We start from the raw sequence: 19,231 nt of genomic DNA, 5'->3' as shown, positions 1-19,231 counted from the left end.
TCTGGCACAGTAAAAACAATTCATCTGTCAGATAATGTCATACTTCATAAGACAAAGATCAATTCCTCATTTAAAAACACAAAAAGAAGGAAGGACAGGGCAGGTGCTATAAAGCAGGAAGATGCAGAAGGAAGCAGGAGGATGCCTCCCTGTGGTCTAATTTACTGTGTGCAGATGTGCAGACTCTTCCCATGAGTTCTGAACCATGGAAATACCCAAACAACCCCTTCAATTGCTCCTAGTTCCCCACTGGGACAACCTGAAGCAGTGGAGGCAAAGAAGACCTCCATGAAGGAGGTAGCTAAGGCTGAGAGGTTTTATTCCATCTGTCCATACCAACAGCAGTTGGATGACAGACAAAATATGAAAGTAACTGGGTGAAAAGGAGACACAGAAACAAAGACTGAAAATTATAAGCAACTAAAACTATACTCAAGACACTCTCCCCCAACACAACCAGCCAGCTTCCAAATGCTGTCAGGAGTAGTCAGAGGGACTCAGTACAGCACATGGATCAAAAAGCACCCTGGCCCCTGAGGCATACAGCTAGCAGGATCTCCTGCGGATGTATATGCACAACTCTGATGTGTGAAAAAACAATAAACCCCCCTACTCCACAAAGAAAATGTCTGATTCTCAACAGCACCAGAGCTCAGTGGATCAGTTTCTCAAATCTTAATGTCTACAAAGTTCTCTTAAAACATATTAAAAAGGACCATGGAGATGAGGTTTTGTGCTTGTGTTAGGCTGCAAGGCGTCAGCAAGCCAGCATTTTAGATGCAAAGTTTCATTCATAATTGAACAAGTGGCAGAGGGGATTTTACAGCAGCATTAATAAGTGATAGGCACGATTGTATTGCTCCTGCTGAAGAACCAACTCCTGATTTCGACTAAAAAATAACCACCAAAAAAAACCCCATTCGCAAGCTAAAGCTCTGAAAATAAACATGACAAATGCAAACAGTATTACATGTTTGTTCAGCTCAGTACCATGTATTCGCCTCCTCAGAGGACACCTGCACAAATGAGCAGTAAACCTGATAGCTCTGTCAGCATGTATTGGGTTTGGAGGAGGCAAGGAAAAGACATCAGTGCAAACTCACTGACTGCTTACTGGAACGCAGGTTCACTGGCTTTAAAAGCAGAAGAGAATTCTAGGAAGTAGTTCTTTTTGTTCGCTGCCTTTACTAGTAAAAAGCTTATTACCAGTTACTCTCTTCAGGGAAGTTTATCCTACCAGTAAAAGAAAGGACATGATACATCAGTAGCTACTAATCTATTCCAAAGCACAATGTAACAGTACTCAATAGAAATGTGTAAGTCAGAACACTTAAGAGATACACCATTACATGAACTTTAGTTTAGTTACCTGAACTTTAACTTCACTCCTAAACAGAATCTACAGTTAAATAGGTGAATAAAAACAAACATAGAAAGGACACTGACCTTAAGAGACATTACATTTTATGAGTTTCTATGCATTCTGGTATAGAATATCTCTTTTTAAGTCACCTTTACATGTAAATGTATGGAATGTCAATTACAGGTCTGGAGTCAAGGCAGCATTTGAGTGCTTCTCACTTTGCAAGAACTGGCCCCAGGCTGCTCTAGATGAAAACTTGTCAGAGAAGGCCTGAGAATTCTTCCAGTGTCTGGCATTATAGGCAACAGAATCTGGATGCCAATCCCTCAATTCAGTAACTGCAGTCTCAGACTCCAAAAACAATTAAGATCAAGGCCCACGGGATAATTCCTGAGGTTTTGATAAATGAGCAGTCCTCAGAAAAGCCTTTACCTGCAATGATGTGCTCTGTCAGGTTTGATGCTACAACACTTTGGGCACTTGTAAACCACCTGTCCTGGCTTTAGCTGTAAACTCTCAATGAACTCCTTTGTGGCATTACCTTTGGGTACAGCACCCTGCAGAACAAAAAGAAACAGAACAAACCAGAAGATTAGCCTGTGGCCATTGTAAGTGCTGTGAACAAAAGGATAACTTAAAACTATGGGAGGAGACAGAAAAGGAAGGAAAAAACCTTCCCTAAGATCAACAGAGCTTCAAGAAGAGCAAGAATATTCAGAAAAGAAATTAAAATGAGGTCCTAATTCATGAAACCACATAATTCAATATAGCTTTGGTTTAAACATCAGTAAATCCTCACTTAAGCAATTAGTCTTTTGCAACCCTTAAAATATTTAAGCATCCTTATGCCTCTCTTCACATCCATCAATAAATCCATCATGCCAGTGCTTCATATCACAAATTGGAAACTGCAGGTATTTTATTCCAGTAGAAACAGCTACTTCTGAAGTATCATTACATACACTAAGAGTTGCTGGTAAACATCTTATGTATTTATAGCTATGCTTCCATGGGGTATTTGTTATTTAAATGAGGGTTTAACATTCAAGCAGTGAACATTAAGAACCCTCCCACCTGAATAAGACTAGGTAAAACATTCTCAGGCTGTGCAATTCCCACTTTAAATATCTGTGTCTTTTAACAGGTTATGCATTGCTGTTGCTAGAGTCTGGCTTCAAGAGTTTCCAGAGTCTCTAGGACTGTATATTTGCTAAAGAAACACCCCAAAACCACACATGCACACCCCAAAGCCACAAACCCAACCACCCCTGCATCCAAACCCTCCAAAAAGTCCCCTGAAAGTCATGAAATGTGCTGTATGAGATCAGTGCTGGTACATTGGCACAAATGCACCTCTGTGGATGCAGGGTTTTTATACTGAAGCAAAGAAGGGATGTAATGTTTTAACAGGTTTCTGATGTCTTTCTTTAACACATCTGTATGACCTAACAGCAACAACAGGAATAATACACAGCAATGAAAGAACTGCACATTAAACTGGTACCATAAAGCTTTCTTGAGCAGTCTCTGGGCTTTGCCACAAAAACCTCCCAACAGGCCCAGCCAATTTAAAATTACCAAGACCCATTTCCACAAAATGCTACAATTCAGATGCACTGTTTTTAGTACAGAACCACAGAATGAACCAGGTGAGAAAAGGCCTTTCAGATCAAGTCCAAGTGCTCCCCAGCACTGCCAAGGCCACCACTAACCCATGGCACTGAGGGCCTCATCTACACAGTTTGCGAACACTTGAAGGGACAGTGACTCCAACACTGCCCTGGGCAGCCTGTTCCAATGTTTGACCACCCTCTGGGGAAGGAATCCTTCCCAATCTCCAGTCTAAACCTCTCCTGTCACAGCTTGAGACTGTTTCCTCTTGTCCTATTGTTTGTTACTTGGGACATCAGCCACCTCCTTTCTCCATCCTCCTGTCAGGTACCTGTATGCAGCAAAACTCAGAACCTTAGGAGTGTTTTAGCAAGACATCACAGGAAGCAGCTCCTGAAAAGCATGCCACAGGCTATCAATTGTGAAGGATTAAGGTGTTCACTTATTTGTAATTAGAATTGTATTTGTTTGCCTTAGCAGTGCTTTCTGTTTCATTTTGATCCTAGACATGCCCCTGGCTCCCCATGTCCCGCCAGCATCCTTCATCCCTGACTCACACTGTCTGATAGATGTTGCTGCACCCCCTCACTTTATCTTCCCTCCTCTGTATTTTTTAGCTGACTGCCTCATTAAAAAAATTAGAATCCCACTCTTCTCACCATCCACACACAAATTCCACCACACATTAGGAATTCACATATCTTTTCCCAACTACTCTGCATAGAGATTGTATCTGCTGTTCCAACACTGCTTGCCCACCCTGCTTCAGAATACAGCTTTTGTTTCAGCAGAGTTCCTGCTAACTGTGGAATAACTCCAGGGACTTAAAGGTCCCCAGACATTAAAGCTACTCAATATACAATAATTAACAACAAGAAAGAACCCCCAGGGTACAAACTATATAACAAATTGCTGCAACCCTCTATACTAAAGTCTGACAACCAGCACTTTCAGAGCCTCAACTCCTGCTTACAGTTCTGCCCAGCAGCAGTGATGTGCAAGTCATCAGTCTAACATAAACTGTGAAATTACCCGAAAGCAAGCCATTTCTGCAGTGCTGTGGCTTCTGGGATTGCTGGAAACTAAGAAACAATGATGACACTGAAGTTTAAATGGCATCTAACAAAGTTGCAAGTAGCAAATGATGTTCAGAAGGAATAATTAAGAGTATCAGAGGCACACGCCATTCACAATAGCATCGAGAACACTCAGGAGGAAGGGGCCAAGAAGAGTCTAAGCTTGGTTTTCCTATTGACTTGCAGAGACGGAGTTTTGAGCTGAACCTACTCACCAGTGGTTATTAAGCAACCGTACCATCACAAGCCAGTCAGAGTAAATGTTGTGATACTAAACTCTATCTTCCCACTAGCTGAAAGACAAGAAAGGAGCAGAACAGCTCTCTCAAAAAGCAGTGTCCTACAGAGACATCTGAGAGGGTCTTAGAACTTGTATGCTTCCCACTCACCTAGAACTGTCAGCTCTTTAGCATGCTCACACAGCATTTATTTCAGCATGGTACAATACACTCAACTAAAACACTAGTATGAGAGATGGTAACATGGCTTTTCAAACTGATACACATCCTGCTCCTGTCTGGTGAAGCAATACTTGCCAAGCCAGACAACCAAAACCAGCTTTTCCAGCTTGCCTGTTTGTCAAGACAGGACAAGCCATACACATGCACACATACACACACACACACATCAGATCTGCTACTGGAGAAAAAGAAAACAGTGTCAGAGAGAAACACTCTCCTTCCCAGGGCAGAAAGAGAGGAGCTGCTTGCACAATGAGAATCTAAAGCTGAGTCCTTTGCATCTGACTTGAGTGGGAGGAGAAATTAGCATACCACATCAGCAGCCTCAATCTGTAGGGTGACACACAGAAGTTATTTAAATCTGCCACTCACTCAAGCAACTGAGTTCCCCAACATGTAGCAGACAAGAAAAACATTGCCTGCTTTCTCCCGAGACATTACAGAGAGAGATATACTTACTGGATCTGTCAGCATAGCACGAAAATGTGAAGCCAAAGCGAGGAAAGCCAAGGTGTTGAACAGTGTGCCATTGATGACACTATAAACATAATCTCTCGATGGAACTAGCATGACAAGGAGGACTACAAAGTCGGCATAGAACACCAGCATCCAGGTAACGACAGCACATGCAATACCACAGCCATCTCGAATAAACCACATTGTTCCCAGGGAAGCGTGGCTAGGAGGTGGGACACACTTTTCTGGCTGGAGGTATTCAGGTTTCCTTTCAATATCTCGGAAACGGTGGACTGGAGTAAGCATCATAGGCTATTATGTCCATACTTGCATCTGAAAGAGAGTCAGAAACAGTGGTCATGGCTTTGCAAGACATGCAGACCTCTGCTCTCATAATGGCACAGGGATCACGTGGGAAATGCCACACTGCAGAAAGAGCAAATAAGGTAAATAAATGAAGCACAAAATAAGGTATTTGGAAACCAGACTCCTGTGTGCTTATCAGAACACTTCTTACTCAAGACTTTCTAAGTGCTTTTAAGAAAGTCACTTTTTTTAATTAAGTGCTTGATTAATTACACAAGAAGTCCACCCATGTGCCACCTCCACCCCCCCAGAGGAAACACAAGTGTTTTAATGAAGAGAAAGTGATCAGGTAGGTGCCAACAGGAGCTGCCTGTTCAGCTGCAGGAACTGAAGCAAGACCTGGACACTTATGCGAGAGAAAAAGGAAAGACCTGGCACAGCTGGCAGGGTCCCTTTTTGCTCCCTCAGACCTGGGGAAGAGAAAACTCTCTCCTACAGATACTGGGAAGCTTAGCAAGTGGAAGGAATTTCCTTTTTCCTTATGCAATAACCCAGCTTTGGGGTAAAAGTGCAAAACCAAACCACTGCAAAGTTACAGTGGCAGGAACTGCTGAAGAAGCAACACAAGCTAAGATCTTGACATGATTTTCTAGGCTTGGGTGGAGGATGCTCTTCCCAAGCAACAGCTATCTCTCGCTCTGACCTCCTCTTTTGACCTTACGTCCCTTGTAAGTCTTCTGTTTTGCCGTGCTTCTCCCATTACCTTTGCTCCATCACAGAATGGTCTGGGTTGGAAAGGACCTTAAAGATCATCCCGTTCCAACTCCCTGCCATAGGCAGGGACACCTTGCACTAGAGCAGGTTGCTCCAAGCCCCCATCCAACCTGGCCTTGAATGGCATCCCCTAACAGCATTTGTTTTATCTCCCCTTTGGCACTTCTAGCTAACCCCACTCTACTGTAATAAGGGCATTAACATGACATTTGCAGCCATTGCTCTGTCCTCATCATCTCTGTGAGAGGATGTGTCAATCCAGAAGGTAAGGTCCAAACTAGCTGATTCTATCACCCTATGATCTTGGAGCCAGAAACTGCAGTACTCCAGGTATGCATGTGTCTTTCAACGCCTACCAAAAGTAGGCATTTGAGAAAACAAGAGAAGTACTTGCAAGATTTTGGCAAGGGATTAATCAAGTTGCCCTGTGAATGTACACCACTCAATGTAACAGCACACCCAGAATGCTATGCCTTGAAAGTGGCTCTTTATACACCCAGTAAGTTATTCCAAAGACACTTCTTTATGGAGTATTTGCACAGTGCTCTAAACCACTACAACCTCTACGTATAAAGACTCACCTTCTACACAAAACAGCTACAATAGCTTTACTACCAAATACACCAAATTACATACGCCTGAACAGAAGGATTCAGCCTCCTCCCATTTCAATCCATGAGGATTATTCTGCTTTGCAAAAAAGTGTATTTTCCTGTTTTACTTCAGAGAAAGGGAAACAGTGTTCACCATTAATTCTGCTTTCTGCCCCAACAGTTCCACTGAAGCTATTTTTATGCTCAATTGTTAAAAAAGTTACACTGTTGCCTATAGAAAAGGGGCAAATCTTGCAGCAAACATAGTGAGAGGATTGTAAAAGTATCTATGACCTCAAACATCTCTCAATCTCTTTTATGGCAAAGTTCTGTCAAGTACAAGGGGAAAGCTCTATTCGGCTAACACCAACCTAAACAGAGGTGCTACTGCCACTACCTAGAAAGGGAAGATCACAGAATAGTTTTGGAAGGGACTTTCAAAGGTCACCTAGTCCAACCCCCTGCAATGAGCAGGGACATCTTATTTGCCTTCTAGTTATTTCAAGAAGACCAAATTAATAAGAGGACAATTAGTTTTTCCCAGCCAAAAAGGAAGGTCATGAATGGGCAGGATGATTAACTACATCAAAGCACAGAAGTGATAAGGCTCACGTGTGTTAGCATGAGTGACATGGAATAGAGGTGACTGGAGCTGTTGTTGCAGAGTGAGAGGCAAAAGCCAGGACCACAAAGTTTCTAGGTGCACAGAAGTGGGTGAGCCAGACCACTTATAGCATTTGTTTTCTAGCTAAAACTTGGAGAGTTAGGTAGTTTCTTATATTCCTGCTCTGATCATTTAGGATGCTGACAAGTGAGAGAATTTAAGTATTTGATGAATGTGAAGAAAGTCACATGGATAATGTTAAAGCACAGTCATATGTATAAATACATCAACACAGAACAGAAAAATCAAGATGAAAATGAGCTCATTTACTTTGGTGAGAAAACCAAAACAAACCCAAGTCACCCAACCTCTTCTCCTCATTCACAAAATTCATATACCACATTGCAATTACTTTGTATTTTAACCACAGCTATAATTTAGCCTCATAACTCCTGATATTTATGGAGAAGCAGTGATGACCTAAACAATCTGGTGGTCTAAGTTCAGATAAATCTATCCCTACTAGCAAATCCATACCTTTTCCCCAGTTTGCCACAATTTCTGTGAGGACACTTGCGTATTCCTGCATTCACAGCATATCTTAAAGCCTCAATCCCTCCTCCATAAACACAGGTTAACCTTCCCTGCATTATTTAATAATCACATTAAAATTGTTACACTGGTTTGCCAACTCAGTATAAAGCTGACTTAATTAAAGAATTGTAAAAATCACATAATAGTTAGGGTTAGAAAGGACCTTAAGATCATCCAGTTCCAACTCCCTGGCATGGGCACGGACACCTCACACTAAACCATGTCACCCAAGGCTCTGTCCTTGAACACTGCCAGGAATGGGGCATGCACCACTTCTTCAGGCAACCTGTGGCAATGCCTCACCACCCACCTCACAACAATGTTCAGTTGACAGTAATATCCTACTGCATTAAAAAACATTAGAAAACAGTAATTTAGGTGGTCAGTTTTCCAACAGAAGTCTTAGAATTGACACATCAGGTGCAGTAATATCTTGGCTAGTCCTGAACACAGACTTTGGGATCTTTTGCCTAGACTCAGACTTTTTCTTTCCCTACACCCTGAGGTCTGTTTCCCAAAGTAAAGTAATGAAAAAGTCACAGGGAAAGCAAGCTCCTATTTAACAGAGGGATTAGTTCGACAAGTTACTTTAAAGTCAGTGTTAGTAGAAACTGACTGAAGACAGATACATAGTGATTAAAACTGTGGGTTAAGTCTTAAACAGCACACTTGAGCAGTCAACTAAAAATCTATTGCTCTTGCAAATGAATGCAGGAAGTGATTTAACTCCAGTAAGAGTTTTACAGCTGTCTCTCAGAAAGAGCATTGAGCTGAACTGGGGGACAGGGAGAAGCTATTGCTGTGTAACTAAGGAGAAACTGGAAGGAGCCTTGAGGCACCTCAGTGTGAGAGTCTGGGGATTCATTTCTGCAGTGCACTGAGGAAGCAGTTAAGAGGATAGAGCAACAGCTTTCAATTCTGCCTTCTGGCTGGAGGATGAATTTGTTATTTAATGTTCTTCTGTTATTTAATGCTTGTTTTAGAGGCATCATAAGGCTTCAAGATAAAAAAAATCACTAATCAGTACATAAACACCATGCATTAGTTGAGAAATATATGTGTTCTAGTGTACACTATCTTAAGAGTCAAGTTATAGGAGCTTAAGAGTCTCAACTTCTCTTCTACATGACCCAGTTGTGTTCTCTTCTTACATACACAAACATCTGTTTGTTTTTATGTTGGCAACCTCGTATTTTCATATAAATAATACTAATTAAAACAAAGATTGGAGGGGAATGGGGAAGAGAAAACAGCAGGTCGCCCTAATCATGCTGCACATGAACTTAATTCATAACACACAGATGGAATATGCCAGTCCCTCCTGCTCTGGAGCAAAAGTTAATGATGAAGGCGAAGGGTTTAAGGGCTGAATGATGGTGTCAGGCTACAAGAGGGGCCAGAAGATAGGTGTGAGGTACAGTGACAATGCACACATCAATTTAGTTTAAGGACATGTCAGAGGAAAGACCTTTTCTTCTTTTTTATCTGGAAGGCATTTGGCATTATGGGAGTAATCGAGAAACCACGTAATGTACAAACGAGAAATGTAAATGAAACAAATTAAAATCCACTTCCTGCTACAAAAACACTTAAAATATGCTATTACACCCTACATAAATTAAGTAACTGTCTTTTGACATAAGTGATACAAAAAAACTGTTTTTTAATAGCCTGCAGCCAACGAATGTGTTTAGAATGAACTAAGGAATGATGCGGGCCTTCAACCAATACATACGTGAAAGCTACCTGAGGTTCTGATGTTCTAAAACTTACACCAAGCTTAACGGCATCATTGTGATAATCTCGCTGACTTTCATGGAATTACTCATGCTAGTGAAGTCAAGCACATGGGTATGACTTGCAAAACTACAGTATTACTCTGTAGAATCATTCCCACTATTAGAATCATGGACTTAAAGAATGGTTTGGGTTAAAAGGGACCTCAAAAGTCATCTAGTTCCTTAACACTGAACTTTGGAAAGGTTACGTTTTGTCATATGAACTAAGTAAAGCTCCAAGTTCTGCCAATTACATGAAAGCAATTATGAAACATAAAAAATAAAAACCCAAGAAATGCAACCAGGGCCTATCATGGGCATTTTGTTGAGGTTTTCAGTTTGGGTTTTTATGTATTTTAAAGAGATATTTAAGAACAGATTTTATGACACACACAGAGTACACTGAGAGTATGTTGAAAGCTGACAAATAACATTAACCTTTTATTGTCACCAAAAGGAATCATACATACATTACCAGTCAGGTTATATTCATGACAGCTGAACTAAGTGATCTAGATCCACAGGACAGGATGTCCATTTAAACAAAGCCAATATACTCTGGCTAGAAACTTCAAGAGATGTAATTTTGAAGTGTATAGCATCTTTCTGTACATAAAACTGCATCAATTAAACACTGGATATTTAATCTTTCTTTGCAACAGCAAGTAGAGAAAGCATTTTCTAACTAACAGGATATTTACCTTCTCGTGCCATACTTTCATACAGCTCAAATGAACAAAAAGCCTGCAAGGACTTGTCAAGCAATTTCTAGCAAGGGTAATAAGGAAATATCAGTATTCACGTATGTTTTCCTAATAGCTCCTGCAAGGCCTAAAAAGCTTTAACTGATCTGCAGGAGTGGAACAAGCAGCCTAGCTATGCTGAGAATTTTTGGCTGAGTGCAGATTCATCCAGATATCCATCAGCATGGCAGCTTCCAACCCCTGGTTTACAAAACCCTGGAGGGCCCATAGGACATATCTCACAGGTCTGTGAAAGGCAGCTAAAAAAAGCAAGCCTATTATTAGCAGGCTTAATTTGCCAGAGAGCTGTACTTCCATTGGAAGTACACATGTGTGGAATCCCAAACAAGCAATGAAATAAACCCAACCCCAATCCAAAACAGGCCAAAACCTACTACTTTTGGGTTAAAATGGCAAAAACAATGGGAAAGGATCAGGCACAGAGCTTAATGTTACACCAACAGGACACCCTATGACTCAAATCAAAGTGTCCCAAGGCAAAGCCACTGCTAGTCCTACTCCAGCCACCCCAAGAGCAGGTAATGAGATTATGCCTAGCACAACTAATTTGTCATGTTTCCTCTGGAATTTCAGGCCATATTATAAGGAGTTTCAGCCTAAGTACTACATTACCAACTATGTGTTTGCTTTTAGCAAGAAGCTCAAACATCCCCGATTCCCCTGAAGCCTTTGGCTACTGAAGTCATGCCATTTCAACAGTTTCAGTTCCCATACTGACGACAAATGGCATAAAGAAATCAGAATGCGAATTACAGTAAATACATTAAAAATAATCTGAAGAAATTACAAAGCATAAAACAAATCTGTATTTTCTGAGGCTAATTACACAGGCTTGGATTACTTTGCCTTGGAAAGGAGGAAAGAGAGCACACAAAACCAGATGGTAACCCAGTTATAACATTTTTCTATATATGAAGGGAGGAAGTGGCTGTATTTCAATGCTGCTTTATAGTAATGGTTTAGAAACTGTTTATCTCACTATTTTGATGAATCTTACTATTTTTTTATTTAGGAATGTTTTTGAAGAGGCCATGTGTGAACCAGACTGTAGTAAAAATGGATCATACTTCCATTATTTTTGTTAGAAGCACTTCATTAGAGAGGAAGATTTAACTGAAGTCATTCATTTCTGAAGAATACATTTGAACAGGGGTATGAAAACACAGAGGGGAAGTTCTCCCTAAGAAAGAAGGGGAAGGGACTACCTTGAAGACATCTGTCAGATCTAGGAACTCCATCCTGAGGGCCAGGATCAGTTTGAGAGTGACAGGCTCAAAAGAGACACAGCCACATAAGGCAGAAACCTCACAGTTTTGTTCTCATTTACATCAGTGTAAACAAGAACAGTGCCAGAGGAATTCCATGAGTAGAAGCATAAGGAAAATAAGACCACGTTTTCTCAATTAAAAACATGGAGGGTTTCCTATCTTAATGTTTGTGGTATGTAATCTCTCAGGACAGATGGTAACAGCTTCCTGGTTAATGTCTATATCATTTCTGTTTAACTAATGGATATGTATCATATAAATAAGTTATAACATGATAAAGACTGACCTAAGAGTCTAAGTTATCCTGCAAGTGACTGCACCCCCACCTACAGGGCCCGTCAGCTGCTGGTCTGAGCCAAGGAGAGGAGACCAAGACAATGTAGTTACTGTCCAAGGTACATCAACACTGCAGTACTATGGAGAAGTGACAAAATTGGGGCAACATCTAGGCACAGGACACAAGTCCCAAGGGCAACAGAGACCAAGTTCAGGCTTAATCTGATGGCAACATTACTGATCTCGGTAAGCTTTTCATCAGAAATGGAAGGGGCTTTCTAAAACTGCCACTAAGTATGGGCCATTACAAAATAACTTGGGATAACAGAGAGATTCTGTCACTTCAATCTTACAGTTTCCTCACAGACTGAATACACACAAGCTACCTAACTCACATAAAGAGAAGTATTCATCCTGAACATACAAATCACTTTTGTCTCATCGCCACCTATTTGGAGCAATTATAGGAAGGAAAGAGCAGTCATGCAAGAAGGAAACAACACAAAAAATTGGGTGTCCTGCTTTCCTACAGCACTGCAGCTATCCTGAATAGACAGCCTTATGACAGGACAGAACAGAAGAACCTGTCCTGGTCTTCTAGACAGCTGTGGAATTTTGATGCTGACTCAGGACTCAAAACAACAAGCTGCTGGATTGAGGGAATTTAAATTCTCAATTTGCCCTATGTCAACTTCTAACAGAAGAGAAACAAAAAGGAAAGACAAAGTATTAAAGAGGGGAGGTTTGTCTATACAACTGGTACTATTTGTAGCACCTATTTGAAAAACCACACTGCTTTCATGGCATAAGGAATACATTTTGAACAGCAGCAGGAGATAGTTTCAGCTTTAAAGTCTGAATCATAGTAAGAAGCTGGCAGAACCATCCTAGTCTAAAATACATTCTGCATATTATCTTTCCAGGCAGAAAGTGCACTTTACCAGACATATCCTTTCACACAGACTGTCTAACCCAGGATTTGGCTCTCACCTGCACCTGCTACAACTTCCCTTCACAAGTGTGAATAAGTCACTCAACCTCTCTGTGTTTTATTCCCCCACTTGTAGTCTACACTTCTTCCCTACCATACACGGTAGAGAAGATACCAGTATGAAGGCTAGAAGGCATTTAGATTTTAATCTAAATACTACACCTAAGCAGGTAACTAAAGCACATACAGAAAACACATAGGGCATACATTAAAAAATAGCAAATTAATGACACAGGGATAAAAGAATTATCACCTCTATCCTGAAAAGGCCTGAAGTTAAAATCACAACTGTTATGATCCACCTTTGTGATGTTAAGTGTTGGCCTAGAAGAAACATATGATGCTACCTCAGAGAACTGGAAAAACCTGCAGGTTCAAAGTGGCTGTACGTTAAAGCTTTTGAAATATAGTCAAGAACTCCTGAGTTGGCAAACTGAGTGGTTTTTGGTTTTCTCACTGTTGCTTTCACATCCACAAGGGATCCCTATCTCCATTAAAAATCCCCATACAATTTCTGTATGGAAACATTAATTTTGTTGTTCTTTGAAACACAGAGCTGGAGCCCAGGCTAACCGTGACTCACAGAACATTGCTTATATATTCTATGCTGTATTGGACATCAGTAATTCAAATAGTCAGTGTAAAGAACGAAGATGTGCACCACATGACTATCTCCCTTTATCACTTGCTATAGTCCTCTCTGTATCTATGCTATGATACAGCTGCCTTGCCACCAGGCTTGTATATGCTTTGCAGTCTTTTTTTATCTGTTTGGTTTTAATAGCATAGTTCTTGATGCTACCTTTATTCACTCTTAATGTTCCAGCTTGACCCCCTTTGGTTTAACTTTTGATGTTGCTCCATGTTTAAGATTGGTCACCCCTGTCAGTCGTGCAGTATTGCAAAACTCCCAGCTGAACTTCACAAACATGCCATCCACCACCAGCCTGGCAGCAAACACACCAACACAGGCCTTGCATTTCCTCCCATTCAACATTCCTCTGTGGTCCAAGGGCATTAACACTGTGTTTTCTGTGTTCTTATTTTACTTGCTATTATAGCTCCTGGAACAGTGTTTCCCAACATTTTTCCAGCTTAAGTCTGCTGCTGTAGCCTTCCTTCTCATTTCCTTACTTTCCCATCCCAGTCAGCTGCTTTTATGCCCTGCTCCACCTCCCCCCCGCCTTTCTTCCTTGCACTCTACTCCTCCCATAACAGTACCAGCTCTCTATGGTCACCTTGTAACTTGGTGGGGTGAAGAGACACCAGGCTATAAGCCTAGACAGATCTCCCTCCAGTTTCCAGAAGCATTTCCAAGCAATCCCCCTCCCTGGAGGCACAGCCAGAAACAAGCAAAAGAAGTTAACATACCAGTGCTCCTGCAGATAAGACCAGTACCTAGCTGCACCTTGCCTGTAACACGTTACACCTCACTTGCTGGGAACTGCTGTATGATGAGGTGTTTGGCACCCAGAGCCTGCAGAGGCAAGCTGGCTCACTCTTTTAGATTCCCTCTCTAAAGGACAATGTATAAAGTGTTACTGGCAGCCTTGCTGCACTGCAGTTCCAGTCAAGTTACAGGATATGTTTTTTTCTTATTGCCTGTACAACCCAGGAAATATGCAGCTCTAATGAGAAAGGCTTTAACTTCTCATTTTATCTCTAATGCAACCTTAAGATTCAGATTAGTTACATGCATAAGTCAAATGTGATGTTCTGGATACCATCAATCCCATCTGGTTTCCTCCAACCAGCGCAGGGAAAATTCAGACTGACAACAAGCCTCTCTACCTTGTCATACTTTACATTACCTGCTGTCTTCTTCCAGAGAGGCAGAAAAACTATTCCAGGGTATCACTCTAAGAAAAAGGTCATGTTTACACTGCAGAGGGAGCAGAGGAAGTCATAAGCTCAGTCAGTATCTGTAGAGACTGGCTGAGCTACAGCAAGCCATTTTCACCACTGTGGATGCCCATCACCTATACTACGATCTCATCTACATCAGGGGTTTCCTATAACAGATATATGCAAACTGTCTGCACAAGCTTAATGGCTCCACAAGCAAGATTTCATGAAATAATGCAACACACAGGTTTAACTTGCATTGACTGCACATGCTGCCAGCTCCTGTTCTGTTGGAGATGCACACCATCCCACCCACCAAGAAATGTAAGTTAGTATTAGATATGGGAAAAAGACACTCACCAAAGCAGAGTTGCCATTGCCCAGGTTACACACACACTGCTCTCCTTTGCAGACACAAAGGAAACCACCCCAAAAAGACATATAAATACTTGGACACAGCAGACCATCATATCCTGAAGAATTAAGCATTCATCTTCTTGCAACCTGCTCCAAATAGTTGGATTGAATTACATTTTCATCTACTACTAAACAAGAAATTTCAAACCAAAATACACACTCTGTAATTATGCCACCCAAAATGAAAACTAACAAGAAAACAGAAACAAATACAAAAATACCCAATAGGTGTTAAATGTTGCAACAAACACTTCAGCTTTTAGGCAGGCCTTTTACAAACCTACAACTGCACAAAGCTGCTGGGTCACACCTTCTAATTCTCAATGAGCATTCAGTCAGACACACTTACTACTGAGCAGCTTCCACTGGCATGACAAATACTGTTTTGCATCAGTGAGACAGCACTAAGAGCTACGCTGACAGAGTCCTCATGTTTGAAGGACTGAATTTTTATTGTATGTGGGGCTGCATTTTTAAAGGCATATGAATTAACATGTGGCTCACCTTATAACAACTCTTATCACCAAAACACCCTGCAACACTAAGCAGAAGACTTACTTGTTGGTTTCATTAAGTGAAGAACCACATTACTTGCTCAAGCAAGTACTGGCTACACCACCAGACATTGGAGGCAGTCACTCAGGGCAGGCCTCCAGCCTTCCTCTGTGATTCCATTGTATCAGAGCAAGTTTGAATCTAGGTTCCTTTCCTACACATCTGACACTGTGCACCTTTGCTGCCTCAGGAGGCTGGCACACAGTCTCTCTTTCACATGCTGGAAAAACATAGGTTATCTTTTCAACATTGGGACCAAAGAGAAGAAATCTAAATGAGCTCTGGTGTCCAGAGCATCCCTCACTGGTACCCAGGCAGCAGGAGAGCTCAGCAGAAACCAGAGTGCTGCCTCCTCCTCACCTGAGCACACATTTTCTTGAAGATTATTTCCTAATGAGCCATCACGAGTTCTTGCTTCTTCTTAAAAACTACTTTCCTGAAGTACTCCAGTAATACTTAGAAGCTGCTGCTTAAAAGCAGCCCAGATTACTTCCTATTAACATGTAACTCACCACCCATCTCAACTAACCCCACCACAGCACTGCACCATGGTCTCAATATAGATTACTCCTGTTCCTGAAGTCACAGCTGCCCTACAGTACCCTCAGACAGCCGCAGCTAGACACCAACTGACCATAGCCACCTCTGAAGCAGATCAGCAACACTGTCCAGTTGCTCACCAGCAGGCCCACTTCATCCCTGCAATGCACTGACAAGTTACAGGACCCCATTCCACCACTGCACCCCAGTAACACACCATAGGGCCCCGACGAAATTGCTGGAGACTCCCAGTTTAAATTTCAGGCCATGGAGACGTTACGCTGCTCTAAGGGCCCCCGGAGCAGACCAGCCCGGTATTATTTAACGCATTCAGCCTCCCAGTGTTTGCAGCCCAGCACTGGAAGCCGCCGTACCAAAGGGGTGAGCAGTATCCCACCTCCTGGCTTCCAACCGATGCCAAAAGCTCCAGGAGACGCCGCTGCGGGACAGGACGCGACCCTCCCGTGCCCGGGGCCCCACTGGACGGAAGAGGGTGCACAGAGCGGCCCTTAGGTGGGCTCCTGCTCCCCGGTTACGGTGCAGGCAGCGGGCGCTGCACCCTCCCCAGCCCCGGAGCGGGGTGGCCGCTCGCTGCCGCTCTCCCCCCGCTCCCTTCCCTCTGTCACCTACCCCACAGGCCTCCGCCAACGCCGCCGAGCAGCGCCTCGCCCCATCCGCCCCGCGGAGCACCGGCACGGCCCCGCCGCCGCCGCCGCCCCTTACGCTGGGCTCGGCGGGGAGGTGGGGCCGACGGGAACCAGGAAGTGAGCGGAGCCCCGCGTGTTTACGTGCAGGGGGTGGTGGTGGTGGAATGCGGGTTTTGGGATGAGAAATGAAGCTTTTGGGGGTGTTTGTTTTCCATAGGGAACGGCTCCGGGCTGGTTGGGTACCTGGTTGGCAGGTATCCGCACACAAGCGGTGTGCTCACCTTTGCTTGAGGCTCCCGCTGTCGAGCCGTGGCTTCCAGGCTGGACATCCTCAGCAGGGGTTAGTTAATGACGCAGTGGGAATTCTGACATTCCAGGTGGTTCCCTCAGGCTGGCTTTACTTCAGCTTGTCATCCGTTTACAAGGTTAGAGGAAAACGCGTTGCTTTGCCCTTGCAGAAACCAACACAGCTGACACTGGTTTTGACTGATAGCCTCCACTGGTGCAGCACATTGAAGGGAACACCAATGTCCTTGGAAGTGCTCTTCAGGGCAAGGGGACGACTTCCACCCTCCGAGACAAAAAGCAAGCCAGGCCTAGGCTTTTTGCACCTCTGGAAAACAGCTGTCTGCAGCTGTAATCGATATGTGGTAGCTGAGCCTCTGGGCTGTGCAAGAAATCCACTTGCATTAGGTAGGCTCCAAGCTGGGGTGGCAAAAGGGGGAATACAGAAGTAATGATAAATAATAAAACACTTATTCCTTGCAGCTGGAAGTGCCAGCTAAGCCATGAGACAGACAGGACTGGGAGGGAGCCCCTTCTCCACATGCTCTCAGTGGGAATCACACAGTGCACCTGCATGGATGCTTTACTTTGGATCAGGAATTCACTCCTGCAAGGGAGTTTTTCATTTCTCCTTACAGTAGTTTGGTTCATGCCGGGGAATGTGAGGACACAAAACCTGCTCTGTGGGGCAGACAAAGGGTCCAGCACAGATGGAGCACTGGGAGATGCTGCTCAAGGACACACAGACCAGGCCCCTTTCCCACAGGGGCAGTGCCTTTGCCTGGTGCTTCCCAAGGAGGAGTATGAGCTACCCAGCTTGGTCAGGTTCCACCGCTGCACTCCCATTGAGCAGTCATGAGCAACCCCCAGATAACCCCAGTGTTTAGAAACTTGACTCCTTTTACAAGCAGGAAAACCACAGAATGCATCCACTCTGATCTGACTGGTAGCAGATGCATAGCTTGTTAACAGGACCAGAGCTAACCCAAACTAAAACCTCCAAAACTGCTTGTTCCAGGCTTGTTCTGCCTGGAGAAGGCTCCTGAAGGGGAGACCTTAGAGCAGCTCCAGTGCCTAAAGAGGCTGTAGGAAACCTGGAGAGGGGCTTAGGACAAGGGCCTGTAGGGACAGGCCAAGGGGAATGGCTTTAACCTGACAAAACAGGGGAGACTGAGATGAGCTCTTAGGCAGAAGCTGTTCCCTGTGAGGGTGCTGAGGCGCTGGCACAGGGTGCCCAGAGAAGCTGTGGCTGCCCCATCCCTGGCAGTGTTCAAGGCCAGGTTGGACACAGGGGCTTGGAGCAACCTGGTCTGGTGTGAGGTGTCCCTGCCCGTGATCCTGTGTGCTTAAGGAGTCTCAAGAGAGCTAGAAATGCCTGGATAAACTCCAGCAACCCATTGTGCAATCCTCATGAGCCATGGATCATTCACACCCAAGCACGCATCAGCATCAAGTCAGATAGGAACTTTTACAGTTATACACAAGAGCCATGTAAAACAAAAAAGTGTTAAACTTCCATTAACCACTCACTGCTCTGAAACTTCCAATTAACGCTGTCAAAAAAGATACAACAAAAAAACTGCCTTAATTATTGTTTTAATGTATGTGTTATTAATTACACTTCCCATACTCCTTTACCCAGGGATGCGTAGCACAGCATCAACAGCGCTCTCCTAACAGAGGTACTCGGTCTCTTCTCTGCTCCCAGCACCAACCCTCCTCACTCCCTCCTTCCCAGCTACAAACCTCCCCATTTCCCCATTTCTCTCTCGGGGTTCATCCCTACGCGAGCCCTTTCCACGCAGGAAGGTACTTCCGCAGCCTCCTTCAGCAGGTTTACCTCAGCACAGGGCAGGCAGCGAGCGGGCGCTGCCCCTTTGGTTTATCAGGAGTGTCAGCTCCTCTGCAAGCACTGCGTTCAAGGATGGTTGGTCTGATCCCTATGAAAGCCTTACTAAGGGGGATCTATGAGCTGCAGGCTCTATTTTGCCCATAAGAAGAGGAGAGCCCTCACTGCGAGCTAAGGG

At 43.5% G+C, this 19,231-nt stretch overlaps 1 protein-coding gene across 3 annotated transcripts in view; it reads right to left on the bottom strand.

Annotated features, from left to right (window-relative positions):
• ZDHHC3 (zinc finger DHHC-type palmitoyltransferase 3) overlaps positions 1-17,332 on the bottom strand; it is a 33,717-nt gene extending 16,385 nt beyond the window's left edge. For 2 of the 3 annotated variants that reach the window (XM_013127923.3, XM_005144722.3), the window contains exons 1-3: positions 16,903-17,024; positions 4,971-5,300; positions 1,796-1,920 (exon numbers count right to left, since the gene is read on the bottom strand). In XM_013127923.3, coding sequence (XP_012983377.2) covers positions 1,796-1,920; positions 4,971-5,276 — 431 coding nt within the window. In that variant the 5' untranslated portion in view covers positions 5,277-5,300; positions 16,903-17,024. Of the gene's footprint in view, positions 1-1,795; positions 1,921-4,970; positions 5,301-16,902; positions 17,025-17,200 lie in introns of those variants that run through there. The other variant, XM_031045170.2, reaches the window with a different exon arrangement.
• Positions 17,333-19,231: the final 1,899 nt, after the last annotated feature.

The sequence above is a fragment of the Melopsittacus undulatus genome, chromosome 1, assembly GCF_012275295.1.
Source record: "Melopsittacus undulatus isolate bMelUnd1 chromosome 1, bMelUnd1.mat.Z, whole genome shotgun sequence".
NCBI lineage: Eukaryota > Metazoa > Chordata > Aves > Psittaciformes > Psittaculidae > Melopsittacus > Melopsittacus undulatus.
This window is presented reverse-complemented; position numbering and strand designations above follow the sequence as displayed.